General features: G+C 45.1%; 1 protein-coding gene across 3 annotated transcripts in view; it reads left to right on the forward strand.

The window, feature by feature from the left end:
* The window catches only part of CD34 (CD34 molecule), a 28,103-nt gene extending 17,161 nt beyond the window's left edge, over window positions 1-10,942 (forward strand). Inside the window, exons 4-8 of one of the 3 annotated variants that reach the window (XM_032794134.2) lie at window positions 311-397; window positions 3,933-4,089; window positions 4,518-4,570; window positions 6,822-6,986; window positions 9,390-10,942. In XM_032794134.2, coding sequence (XP_032650025.1) covers window positions 311-397; window positions 3,933-4,089; window positions 4,518-4,570; window positions 6,822-6,986; window positions 9,390-9,581 — 654 coding nt within the window. In that variant the 3' untranslated portion in view covers window positions 9,582-10,942. Of the gene's footprint in view, window positions 1-310; window positions 398-3,932; window positions 4,090-4,517; window positions 4,571-6,821; window positions 6,987-7,450; window positions 7,677-9,389 lie in introns of those variants that run through there. The other 2 variants (XM_032794135.2, XM_032794136.2) reach the window with 2 other exon arrangements.
* The last annotated feature ends 2,057 nt before the right edge of the window (window positions 10,943-12,999 follow it).

A 12,999-nucleotide genomic window follows, 5' to 3' on the forward strand; every position in this document is an offset into this window, starting at 1 on the left:
CTGGTACAGTTATGCTGCACCTAGGGAACAGGATGCAGAGAACCTGGATACATGCAGGTCATATCGAGAACAGCTCTGTAGAGACTGCCTGCCCACTCCATCTTCTGCAGTGTAATTGCAGGAGGTGGCCTGGAAAACTCCATGATAAAATAGGGTTTGGGGGTCATAATCCCAACTATTCCGAATATAGAAATAGAAAGATGCCTGTTATCTAGGAGCTTCAAAGACTTGCCTGAGGGATGTAGCCATGTGTCCTGACTTGTCTCTCTGTACCTATGCAATTTACAAATGCAGCAGTTTTACTTTCTAGCCCTACTACACCTTTGCTTGCAAGAATATTAAACATGTGAAGAATCCCAGGGTGATCTGCTTGCATCTCAGTGAGCCTGACACATGTGTAAGTACCATCTATGCAGGTAGGCTGAATGGCCACTTGTTTTAAAGCCGTGTGGGAACAGTGTGAGGTCTTGGGGGCAAGTTCTTACCATCATGTCAAACTTACAGCCACAAAGGGCCAGCAAAGCTGATGGTGCCTAGAGTGTTAGTGTGGTATTTATGGCTTGTGCTCCAGTCCCATGGGGTGGAGAATGCAAACTTGTTGTCTCTGCTGTGCTCAGTCAGCAGCAAGCAGAGTCACCAGGAGGAATTCAGTCATGTCCCCCTCCATCATAGTGCAACCTGGGGCCACCTCAACTTCATTTGTCTCCTCCTATTTAACAGGAAACCACCATTCACAAACACACACACCTATACCAGTCCTGCACACGTTATCTCCTCTAGCTCACCATCCTCCTCTCCCCTTACTGCCGGCTGGCATGAAGAGGAAATTGGGTCAGACGAGGAGGGTACAGTGGAATCTGGGCCTCACTGCCTCAGTTCAATGGTTTTGAAGGGTATCCCAGGTCTGTTTGAACTGGTCCAGCTGGAAACTCTTAGCGCAATGATGTGTTTGTAAAACTAAGATGAGATTAATGGGGAAGGATCAGCTAAAGTGCAGTTGGAGGGGAATAAACTCGCTGTGCAGCAAGTGAAGACCTGAGACAAATGCTAGATGGTGAAGAATCTTGTGGGACTGTTGACTGGTGTGAAATTACAGTGATTAACTTTACCTCCACTAGCCAGCCACACTTGGGGGGTGGGGGGAGAGAGAGAGATTCTTACTCTATTGACTTTTCCTTGTAAATTACCTAATAACTGGCATTTCTGCCTGTTTACATTCACGCTGAAAGTATTTTAGCAACAATTCATGTTGAAACCCTTATGGGATTGAGTTACCATAAACACAGATGCCATCTAGTGGGCAGTAAACAGACAGCATTGTCAGATGTGAGGTTTTATATATTTCTATATTCTGATTGAGATTCACTGTCCAAGAAATTGGGTGTATTTAGTTAAAGGTAAGTTAGTAAATGAGTCCTGTTAATTGTGCTCACCCTTGGGAATGAATGAAATGCTGGAAAGTCTAAAAAACTAAAAATAAAATAATAATTTTTAAAGCATGGTATTTTAGTTAAGGCACTGGACTGGGACTCAGTGTCTAATTCCTGCATCTGCTACTGACTTCTCATGTGACCTTGGGCAAATCACTTAATATGTTTGACACATGTCCTCTGCCCTTGGATTCCAGCTACTCTAGCAAGTCACATTTGACTGCTCGTACACTTGGAATCCCCAAATATGAAATGCTTTAAACCACACAAGTTTTAACAATGGCTTTTTCAGAAACCCTTATCCCATGGCAGGGCTCTCCTCATGCCTCCACCTTAACTAATCATTGCATGGAAAATACTATTTGGCCTCCAAGCTAGGTTAGCTTCTGAATCTGGGAACCGGATAACTGTCTGAGAGGAGAGTAGATAGAGGGCTCTGAGTCGTTTCTCCTTTTTCCTGCTGGCCTTTCCCAAGGCATGCATGCAATAATCTGGTGTCTGTCTCTGTTAAACGCAAAGGAAACTCTAACACACTCAAGCATTCTTTCCACAGTAGACAAAAGAAAATACACAGGTCTTTCCTCCCAACTCAGTCCCCCAACCCCAAAACAAACTGTATGGAAATAGTACTAACTGGTTGTTTTAAACCTTCAGTTTTCACAACAAGCCAGTATAAATGGTTTTATTGGTGTGACTGGGAGGTTTTGTATTGTTTGGTGCTTAGCTAGGCCAATGTTTTTTAAAAGTGACTAGTGCAATAGTTTCCAAACCATGGGTTGCAACCCCAAGTGGGGTTGCTCCATCAGTAAATGTGATTGCGGCAATTCAAAGTGTACATTTTACAAAATGGTGTCCTCCACATAGTATGACATCACATGTACCTACGTGCAGGGTCACACTGCATGGAGGAGGCTATTTTGCTCTACCAAATTGTGCTTTCCATGCAGCATCACCTTGCACACGTATGTGCATGCCAGTGGCGGATTAGCCAATGGGACCTGTACCTAGGAGCCCTGGCCAATTGGGAGGGCCCCAGAAAAATGGGCACCCTCACGTCTGGATCCACTCCGGCTGGCCAGCACTCCTGCTGGGGAGCAGGGTTGGGGTTCAGGGGCTTGCCCCACTCTGCCTGCCTGTGCTTCTGCCAGGGAGCGGGGTTGTCGGGCAGGCAGAGCGGGGCAAACCCCCACGCCCAACTCTGCTTCCTGGAAGGACTGCTGCGGGAAGGGGGAAGAGCAAGCCCCCCATGCCCTAACCCCATTTCCCTGGCAGGAGTCACAGGGATAGAGGGGTTGGAGGGACTGCAGGTGGAAGGAGGGGCCACTTGCTCTGGCCGAGGGCCTCACAAAATCATAATCCGTCTCTGGTGCATGCAAGATCACGCTGCATGGAAGACACCATTTTTAAATGGCATCCTCCATGCTGTTTGGGGTCGTGGGAAGCAATACAGCTAAGAATGGGGCCATGCACGGAAAATGTTTCGGAATCACTGGGCTAGTGATTTTGGTGCCTCCATTTTTTGGGTCCCCAATGTGACACACATTAGAGGAGCCTGATTTTAGAAAGCGCTAAGCAGCCACTCTGAGCTGTCCAGCCCTCTCCATGACAGAGTACTTTAAGAAATGGTGACCCTGTTTTAGCAAAGTCCAGCCCTGATCCCCATCTAGAGTATGTGTGTACACAGGTTTTAGGAGAAGGTCCATCCTGGTGTACAAGTTGGCCAAGAGGAGGAAAAAGCTGCAATCCACTCTTCCCTTCCTCCACCCAAGAGTCACGATTGTTTTTAAGTAGAGGGGTCATTTTAATGCTCCAAGTGAGAAGATTTTATTCTTCGCTGAGTCTTTGATCAACAACCCATCAGAAATACTAAATGCATTTCCTAAACAGGAAGGCCAATGTTTCTTTGTTATTTCCCTCTTCTCCTAGTTGTTGACAATGGGACAAACAGTGACTGCAATTTCAAAACAATAAAGGCTCCCTTGGCTTCTTTCCCATTCTGAGATTTAAAGGGACACACCTGAGCACCTTAGACCCCAAATTTAGGCTTGGTAAAAATAAAATTTTAAAATTTTCTTAATATTTAACATTTATTTTACAAGCATAAAATTGTTCTGTGAGGTGGGTAAGTATCAAAATTCCCATTTGGCAGATGGGAAAACAGGCACAGAGAAGTGAAATTTCTCACCCAAGGTCACATAAGTTAGTGGAAAAGGAAGAACTGGTGTTTGTGGTCCCTGGCTCCCAGTCCATTGCTCAGTCTGTTGGATCAGACTATTTCCCAGTTTGAGCTGATGTTAGACTGGTGTTGGCTATATGTTTGTACAATGCCTATCACAATGGGGTCCAGCTATGGTAAAAAGGCCTTATGCACTATTGCAATATAAATGATAGATTGATAACAATAACACAAGCTAGTGATATATTTTAGATATCATTGAGGGAGATCATTTGTGGGTTTGTCTGGTTTCTTTTAATAACTCTTTCTTTCTGGGAATTTTGCAGAATAATTTTCTAAAGACAAAGGGAGCAAATTTAAGTGTGGTGATTTGTGACACAACCCCATCCAACAATGGCTTCTCTTCTCCCCCATGCCACATTGAACTCGCTATATCTGAGGTGGATCCCTCCTGCATTCTGCTCATTCAGGCTGGCGTTAAAGGTTAGTGGAACCAATGTCTCTGGATTTTGTTGTGACCACTGTGTCTGTGTATGGGGGATAGGAAGGAAAGTGGGGACTTATGTGGGAAAGAGGAAGGTTAACTGTTGGTGGACAGTGGGGATATATGACTTGTTTGTGGAGGCAAAGCTGGGGTATCTGAACACGTGCGAGAAAAACTAACACTAAAGCACAGACTAGAAAGCAGAATTCTCAGAGAACATATCAGCTCTGTAACTGTTGTTTTCCTTTCTCTATTAAGTGAGTTTAAGTAACTAGAGATTTATTTGGTTTATATTGGGATACGGCATTTCCTGCAGAATGAACGGGGAGTTCACAGCTTCTCCTTTGTCTCTTCAATACTGATGTAAACTGCCGGTATTGAACTTGTTGGCATTTGTGTCACGACCTTTCTGTTTTGAAAACTGCAGATGCAGATGCAATAGAAAAGGTCCTCCGAGATCGGAAGTCTGATCTAATTAAGGTAAATGCTTTAAACTAGTTAAGCATGGGAGACTGGATGGCTTTGTGGGCTGGGATAAAGTAGTCTTTTACTGATAGTTCAAATCCAGCCCAGGTTGGTGGTAACTGAAAACTGTCACTATCTCAGGGGCATTTGGTGACCATCTGTAAATAAAATGGTTTCAGTCCAGATACCAGTGCATAGGTATTCACAGCACCACACCACTTTAATGGACATCCTGGCTGGCAGTCACAGGACACAGACACCAATGGGCTATAGCGATCAAACCCCTTTGTTCCCTAGAGGTGGTCAGAGGTCAGCCAATGTGTAGAGAAGGCTTACTAAGCTGTATCTGTTTTGGGGAGAAAGAGGGGATCTTTCTCTGTCTGTACTAATCAAATTGTTTATGTGCTCTAAACATATTTTGATCTAAGCACTGATTCATGTCCCTGGTACGTGAGGAATAATATACCTCCGATGGTGCCTTGTAGGTTCTCCGATACTAACAAGGCGGCACTTCAAAGAATGCTGCCATATTCTATTGCAACACACAGTTTGGTACAAAAGGGGCTAAAAATGTTGAATGAGCCAGTCATCTAGGGTTGCCACCTCCGAGGTACATAAAACACGACATTTCTGGGATGATCCTGACCCCATAAAATTGGACAGCTGACAGTACATACTGAGCACCCTTACAGATTTCCTGGGACAGCTACCTCAAAAAAGGGATGATCCTCTGAAAACCAGAACAAATGGCAGCCCTACACTCATCCTGTAGAAATCTTCGGACAGGGAATTCCTGAGGCTTTGCAGACCTACCCAGAAGCCTCATCTGTTTGGGGATCCTGGAACCACAATCACTTCAGCACTTTTCCCTCTGGGAAGACCATGAACTTTCTCAAGTCACTATCAAGTGTTTTCTGAGCCCAGTAGCAGAATCTCTTCTTACTTTATTTACTTCAAAATACGTATGAAGTACCCATTGCCAGTGTATCCCTTTAAAAAAAAAGGAGGGGGGGAAGGGAGCTAAATATTCAAAAGTAATTAGTGATTTTTGGGTGTCTAACCTGAGACTCTTTACAGGAGCCTAATTTTAAGAAACAGTTGTGCACCCACCCTCTGAAGAGCAAGGCCTTGTACTGTGTCTCAAGTTGGGCACCCAAAATCACTTGTCAGTTCTGAAAATTCAGGGTGTGTGTGTGTGTGTGTGTGTGTCTATGCACATGCTCACTATAGCATTCTACAACCATTACCACAGAGTCCTCCAGTATCACTACTGTATGCTGCAGTCCTTTGGATGATTACTGTAATATACTGTAGTATTTTTTTTAAAGGACCTGGGTCCCAATAATAACTCTTCAAAGTTCCATACTGACATTAATCTTCCCTATACACCATTGAAGTTGCAATACCTTGTAAAGCTGAACTCCAGGTGCCTGGAAAAACTGGCACCCAGCAGCTAAACATGAACTAAGTTATTGCATCTGTGCTCTATGTCTCAAGGACATAACGTTCTCATGGTGGGCGAAAACTCCTTTTAGGGGAGCTAAACATGGGGTACTGAGGAGGATGCTTAGAATGCAAGTGAGCTGTAAGGTCATAGAAAGTCAGGGTTGGAAAGGACATCAGGGGTCATCTAGTCCAGCTCCCTGCTCAAAACAGGACCAATCCCCAGGCACATTTTTGCACCAGATCCCTAAATGGCCCCCTTAACGATTGAGCTCACAACCCTGGGTTTAGCAGGCTAATGATCAAATCTCCTTCAATCCTGGGTGTGTAGGCTGAGCAGAGTGCACAGCCCAGGGCCCAGGAGATGGAAAGAATAATAATTATACAAAACTGTGTGCTTCTGCATTGCTTCTCACCAGAGGGGCCAAGGACTGAATGCCCAATGGATTTCTTACCCCTGCAGTTGGTGCCTGCAGGTCAGGGGTAAGGCACAGTGGTGGGACAGTGTGGGAAAAGCTTGCACCGCTTTGGCCTCTGCTGTAGCTGATCTGGGGAGGGAGAATCTTGGGCTTTGGGGCTGTCAGCCTGGCTCTAAAGCTCTGATTCAACTCCCACTGAAGTTAATGAGTGTCTTTCCACTGGTTTCCTTGGAAGATGGGTCCTTCCCTGTGAGTGTGTGTGTAGGTAGATAGATAGATAGATATAAAAAGATCTTGGGTGGAAGACAAAGTTGTCTTTAAAATATGGAGTGCTCTCAGCAGATGTTGTGCATGCAGGGGTTTCCTGTTTATGAGACTCTTGGATCTGTTTGGTATATTTCCAGATTGGAATAAAATCCCATAAACTGGAGAGTATTGGACGCCACCAGAACATATCCCGGAACACGCTGATTGCCTTGGTCACATCTGGTCTCTTGCTGGCGTTTCTGAGTTTGGCTGGATACTTCCTTATGAAACGACGGAGTTGGAGCCCCAGGGGAGAGAGGCTGGTTAGTGCTTATAGCTGGCAAAACAACAAGTAGAGAGAAACCAAAATACAGGAGGAATGCGGAGGAGGGAATGCAACAGAGTCACAAGCTCTCTAAGGGAGTGACCCACTGCCAAAGACCTCTAAGTGCCACTAACAATCTCTGTTTGGGGGGAGACAGAGGCTCAGCTTATGCTCTGTACAAGTTGCCTATAGCTTATGAATGTATCAATAGGTGCGACAAGATGGCTTGTTGCTTTGAGTGCCACTACAGGCAGGCCAACAGGGAAACTGAAAACTTGGTGGGCCTGTGACTGATCCAGCCTGAGAGTGGTGAATGGGGAGATGGAGATAAGAGAGGCATAAACAGTTGTGCTAGAGCTCAGATCATGAAGAGTGAAAGGAAATCTCTTTTCCTCTCTAATATTAAATATTCTGTGACTGTTCATTTGGGGATAACTACCCTTTGCTCCCTATCACTTCCAGGTCTAACAGTTCTTTTTGCCTGGCAGTAAGAACTCATCTGGGAAGACTCCTCCAGAGACTGAAAGCTTGTGAATTTGCCATTGAAAATGAAATACCTTTTGTCAATCATTACATTTAAAAATCAAACTCTACATCTGACTTGTATCTATGCTGTAATAAAGGTTGTTTCCCCCATTTAACAAATGGGGATAATAAAGAATATCAAGAAAGAAAGAAAATATTTTCCTATCTATATTTTTCCTCTTACAGATTTTGCTGAGTTCTGGGGGTTCCTTCTTTATCACTGATTTATGGAGACTTTAATCTTTCTATGAAGTGCAGTCAGATCATGTTCATCTAGTTGCACATGTGGATTTATACAATGGGAGACTAATAGAATTCAGTATTCTGGGATGGATCCTGCCAAATGTATTAATGCAAATGACAGTGCCTGTGTAATGGATGATATAGCCAGGGGCTTCGTAACGCGATACAGAGCTTGTCACCTCTAGGGCACTGGATCCAACCTCCTGGCCCAGCTTGGCAGTGACTGAAAGTCACTGGTATCTAATGGTGATTTGGTGTTCCCTATGTTAAATAAGCCTGATGATCTTAATCCAGTTTCCAGTGGACAGGTGTCTCCCTCACAAACACCACCATCACCACAGTTGACAGTTTCAGCAAAGAAGCCAAAAAGTAAATTGGGCCATAGCAAGGGCGGCTCTAGACATTTCGCCACCCCAAGCAGGGCGGCATGCCGCGGGGGGCGCTCTGCTGGTCACTGGGAGCTGCGGGACCAGCAGACCCTCCACAGGCACGCCTGCGGGAGGTCCACCGGAGCCGTGGGACCAGCAGACCCTCCGCAGGCACACCTGCGGGAGGTCCACCGGAGCCGTGGGACCAGCAGACCCTCCGCAGGCACACCTGTGGGAGGTCCACTGGAGCCGTAGGACCAGCAGACCCTCCGCAGGCATGCCTGCAGCAGGTCCACCTGAGCCGCCTGCTGCCCTCCCGGCGATTGGCAGAACGCCCCACGCGGCATGCTGCCCCAAGCACGCGCTTGGCGTGCTGGGGCCTGAACTGCCCTTGGGCCATAGATCTCGAACTTCACTTATGTGTAAGAGATGTCCATTCCAGGGCAGGACTGAGGCATATTGGGAGGGGACTGTGTGGGTGGGAAGTTTGTCCTCCTGCTGCCTATGCTGTACATGGCTTTGTGGGCAACTAGAGGGCCTCAGACTCTGTCAGCCTGTATCTCTTTCCTGATACACTCTATTGGCAAGTGTACTTCACCTACAGCCCCATGCCCCTGGCTTTTGTTGGCCTTATTGTCAGATCTGCTGCACTTAAGGCTTTCAGACCTGTCACAGCAGAACAAGAGTAGTGGTCCATCTAGTCTGGTCTACAACACTAGCTCGTACCTTCTGCTTCTTAATGCACTTGACTAGTTGGGTAATAATAACGTGTGTGTGTGTAGACCACCACAGGTATCCAAATTTAAGTTGTTGAATGTGTGGCTTAAGTCCCTACTGTGTCATTACTGAAAGCTGCTTATCTGAGTTGCATGATGAAGATAGGAAAGGATATATGCCAAACGTTTCCTACCTGACCCATGTGGAAAATAGAGCTGGAGAAACCAGGGCTGGGTGTGCAAACTCCCAAGGAAGACAGAGCCTAGTCCTGTTTTTTCTGAACAGCACAAAAACCAGGGTGTTCTGCTTTTTAGGTCATTGAGAAGAAATAACTCCCTGACTGGACCTAACCCTTAGTATAGTACTGCAATGCCACAGTTCAGGCCTGTATCCTACTTCCTGTTGACAGAAGCTGGTATCTCTGCCTGCTGCTATTATGTGCCATGCACTTGTTCACAGCCTTGCAGCTCCTGCTTGGCATCTAAGCTGGTTGCTGTCCATCCTTTCCTTTTGCTAACTCTGCCTTTGCTATCTATGTACCCATTTAGGATGAAGACCTCTATTACACTGAAAACGGTAGCCAGGGAAATACAGGGATCACCGTGGCCTCCCAAGAGCAGTCCGAGCGGCAGGAGAAGCCAAATCTCAACAGAGGGGCTCAGAAGAATGGGACTGGACAGGCATCCTCAAAAAATGGACATTCAGCCAGGCAGCACATTGTTGCTGACACTGAACTGTGAAATGTGCCAGGGTGACTGCCTTATGATCATGATTTGAGGGGGGGTGGGGGAGAAGAGACAGGAGCAGGGGGTAAGGGAGAGATTATCCCTTGGATGGTTGGGAAAATTTAACCCTTTTTTAGCTGAAGAACTCCAAAGTTCCACTCTAAAGCATACTAAACCCCAGAGCTAAGGTAGCACGGTTCTGTAGAGTGTTGACCTATCCTAGCAAGGAGCCTCTAGGGGTTAATACAGGGCTAGGGTTATGGGCTGGGGTTCCTTGCTCTTGGTTTGGCAGAAGAGAATGGGATGTGATCAGCAGTCAAATCATCCAACCAAGGGATGGGGAAGATATTTGGAAATTCAGAGCTATGTCCACTTTGTAAGAAATTGGCTTGATACTGATTTTACTTGGAAGGGAAGGGAGCAGGGAGGTGGTTTAATCCTTCATGCGTCGATGGAGCATTTTACTGCCACTTGTTTAAGACACATGCCATTAACCTAGCTTCCAGGCCTCCCAGTGGAGAATCAGGGGTTTTCTGCGTGAGAGATACTTCTAAAAAGTGGGGAAATGGCCTCCCCTTACCATCCTCTGAACTACGAAAGTGAATACCCCAAAACTGCAAGTCCCACCCATTTACCACTACTCTGGTTCTGTGGTCTCATTGTTATACGTAAAAAATAAGAAGTGTCTTATAGCAACTGAATTGCTTCTAATGAGATATGGGCTTAAGCCAGAAAAACCTGGATCCAGATTACATACAACTCAAATGTCAGCAGGGGCTTGGGCCCATTACAATATAGGGATCTGGGTTCTGACTATCATCACCTCCAAAGTTGTAATGTCTTTCGCTGTGATAGTTTGGTTTAGCCTCATCTTTGTATTTAAGTGTAGCCTTTTCCTCTCTCAGCAACATTAGTAAGTTAATGCCCCTTTTTGTGCTTTATATCCTCTCAATGTTTAATGCTCTTGTGGAACTTGTATGTAAAGCTTTCCAGGTGGAGTCTGGTATTGAGATGCGAATAGACTTGGAGTTGAATTACTCTCTCTCTCTCCCCCCCCACCCCCATCATATGTGTAGTTGTTTTGTAGTGAATCCTCTGGTGTCTGGATCCCAAAGACTGGAGGCACTAGTTAAAGGTGAAGGGAGTTATCAATCTCTGTGTGTGTGTGTGTGTGTACACAAGAGCATATGACACTGTTTTAGACAACTCACCCCACTTTGAGTGCCTGCAACAGTACTATCAAGCCATGTGGAAGGAGCTGGCATTGTTACCCACCATGAGGCCTTGGAAATATGTAGATACCAAAGCATTCCTAAAAGAATCCAAAACATTGTCATACCAGAAAGAAACCTCAGTCCTACTAACAGATGTTTGGCCTTCCCGGCCTTCCCTAGTAATAGAGAGAGAGAGAGAGAGTGTGTGTGTGTAAAATACAGGGGAAAGATATTGACTCTTAAGAACAAAGAAAAGGCCAATCAGCAACACTGAAGTTTTTTGAGTTTGAGATTGTTCTCTTGGAAAAAGTTGTTTAAGCCAAGCCCATTCTGTGTGGATCAGGAGTCACATATCATTCATTAAAGGGTGAAGTCCAACAGATCTGCTTGTGTCCAAATTCACTTTGTAGGATGGAGCAGTCCCCTTGAATATTTGCTGCCTGTAGCCTTTGTGGTTCCTGATCTCCTGACTAGACAGGCCACACTTTGGCTTGGTGGAGGCCTCTATCAGTGGGACCAGTATTATTATAGCAGCTACAGCCCTGCCCTGGGGACAGCCTTTCGGGATTGGGGAGCAGATATGTGTAAAGGGAAAAGAAATTAAATTGAAGAAAGGGGACTGGCTGGCTCAGTGGCTTTCATCTCTATGTCATGGATTCCAATGAAGACCAGGCTGGTGGTTGACCAAAGACATTGCTGTATGATCCATGTATTGGTGGCCCATGTACAATGAGTATGGGACACACTATCACCACTGTCATTAACAGACTCCATTCTTGGCAGGTTCAGCATTGGGGCTGAGGATTAATAGGCCTGGAAAACTGATATAATCTCTCGCTACTACAGGTTATTACCATTCCTTGTCAAGACAGACTCACAGGTGCCTGGGATGTGGGGACAGGCTGCTTTGTGCCTGACTAATACTATGCTTAACAAAAAGGATTTCAATTTCAAGTTCTGTTTATCAGGCCCTTTTCACTAGCACTAAAGTCATGTAAAAATACAAAAACTATTGATTTTAAGTTTTGTTTGTTTTCTTTTTTACAAACAGATCTGTAAATAGTCAGTAAAAAGAGACGAGAATTGAACCCAGCTTTTCTGTTGTATTCTTGAAACAATGGACTGTTTGTTCCATTGGCAACTGTGTCTGGCTCAGTTAACTGCCTGGACAAAGAAAAGAATGTGCTTCCTCTAAGAAGTTGCTTTCCAGTAGAAATAGCATAAGTAAAAGATGTTTCTTATTCTTTGGTCGCTTGTGCACTCTCTCTCTTTCTTTCAGCAAATGGATTTGGAGCCAGTGAAAAACATCTATCATATGTTCAAAAAATCCTCTCCTCCCCTCCAGTTAAACTCTCACACCTGCTTAATGGTTGATTATCTGCTGTCTACAATGCACATATTATTCCTTGCTAAATGTCTTAGGTCTGGATGCTGCAAGCTGATCCACAGGGGCACCCCTTTGACTTGCAGGACTGGGGCTTTAGATTGGAATCAGATGTAATTGCACTTGTGTGTGTTTTGCTAAGGATTAATTTCAAGCTGCATAAAGGTAGTCTTTTCCATTATTATTATTTGTAATATGGCACTGCCCAAAGGCTCCAGCTGAGATCAGGACCCCATCACGCTGGGCCCTATATAATAATTGGAAACAGTCCTGGTCTCAAAGAGTTTACGTTCTAAACAAGCAAGACAGATAAAGGGTTGGAGGGGAAACTGAGGCACAGAGAAATGCAATGACTTGCCCCAGTGTCACCCAGCAGGTCAGTTATAGAGCCAGAAATAGAATCCAGGGCTCCTGATTCCCAGTCCTGTCCCCAAGACCAAGCTGTCCTGATCTGCATGAGAAATATGTAGATCATCATGTTTCATTATCCAAATGTACATTTTATTCCAGAGAGCAGAGGTCTTCTGTGTGCATTTTTCAGTTACAATGAATATGGATTTATTTGTGCTGAGAAATCATGATGTCTGAGAGAGAAAGATAAAGCTAGTGAAAATCTCGTGTAACACCAGTCCTAAGGCAACGCATGGGTGAGTCAGCAATCTTTGCTGCTTATCCTGCTTGGGGGGATATAGAACATAGCTTCCAGACAATCCTGTAACCCTTAAATATCTGCTGACCTGTATAAAATTATGCATGTCCCATTGTCTTCAGCTGCAGTAAGTAATTCCCATGCTTCAGTTCTGAAGGACTGGGGACCTAAATCGATAAGGAGACA

Source organism: Chelonoidis abingdonii, chromosome 4, assembly GCF_003597395.2.
Source record: "Chelonoidis abingdonii isolate Lonesome George chromosome 4, CheloAbing_2.0, whole genome shotgun sequence".
NCBI lineage: Eukaryota > Metazoa > Chordata > Testudines > Testudinidae > Chelonoidis > Chelonoidis abingdonii.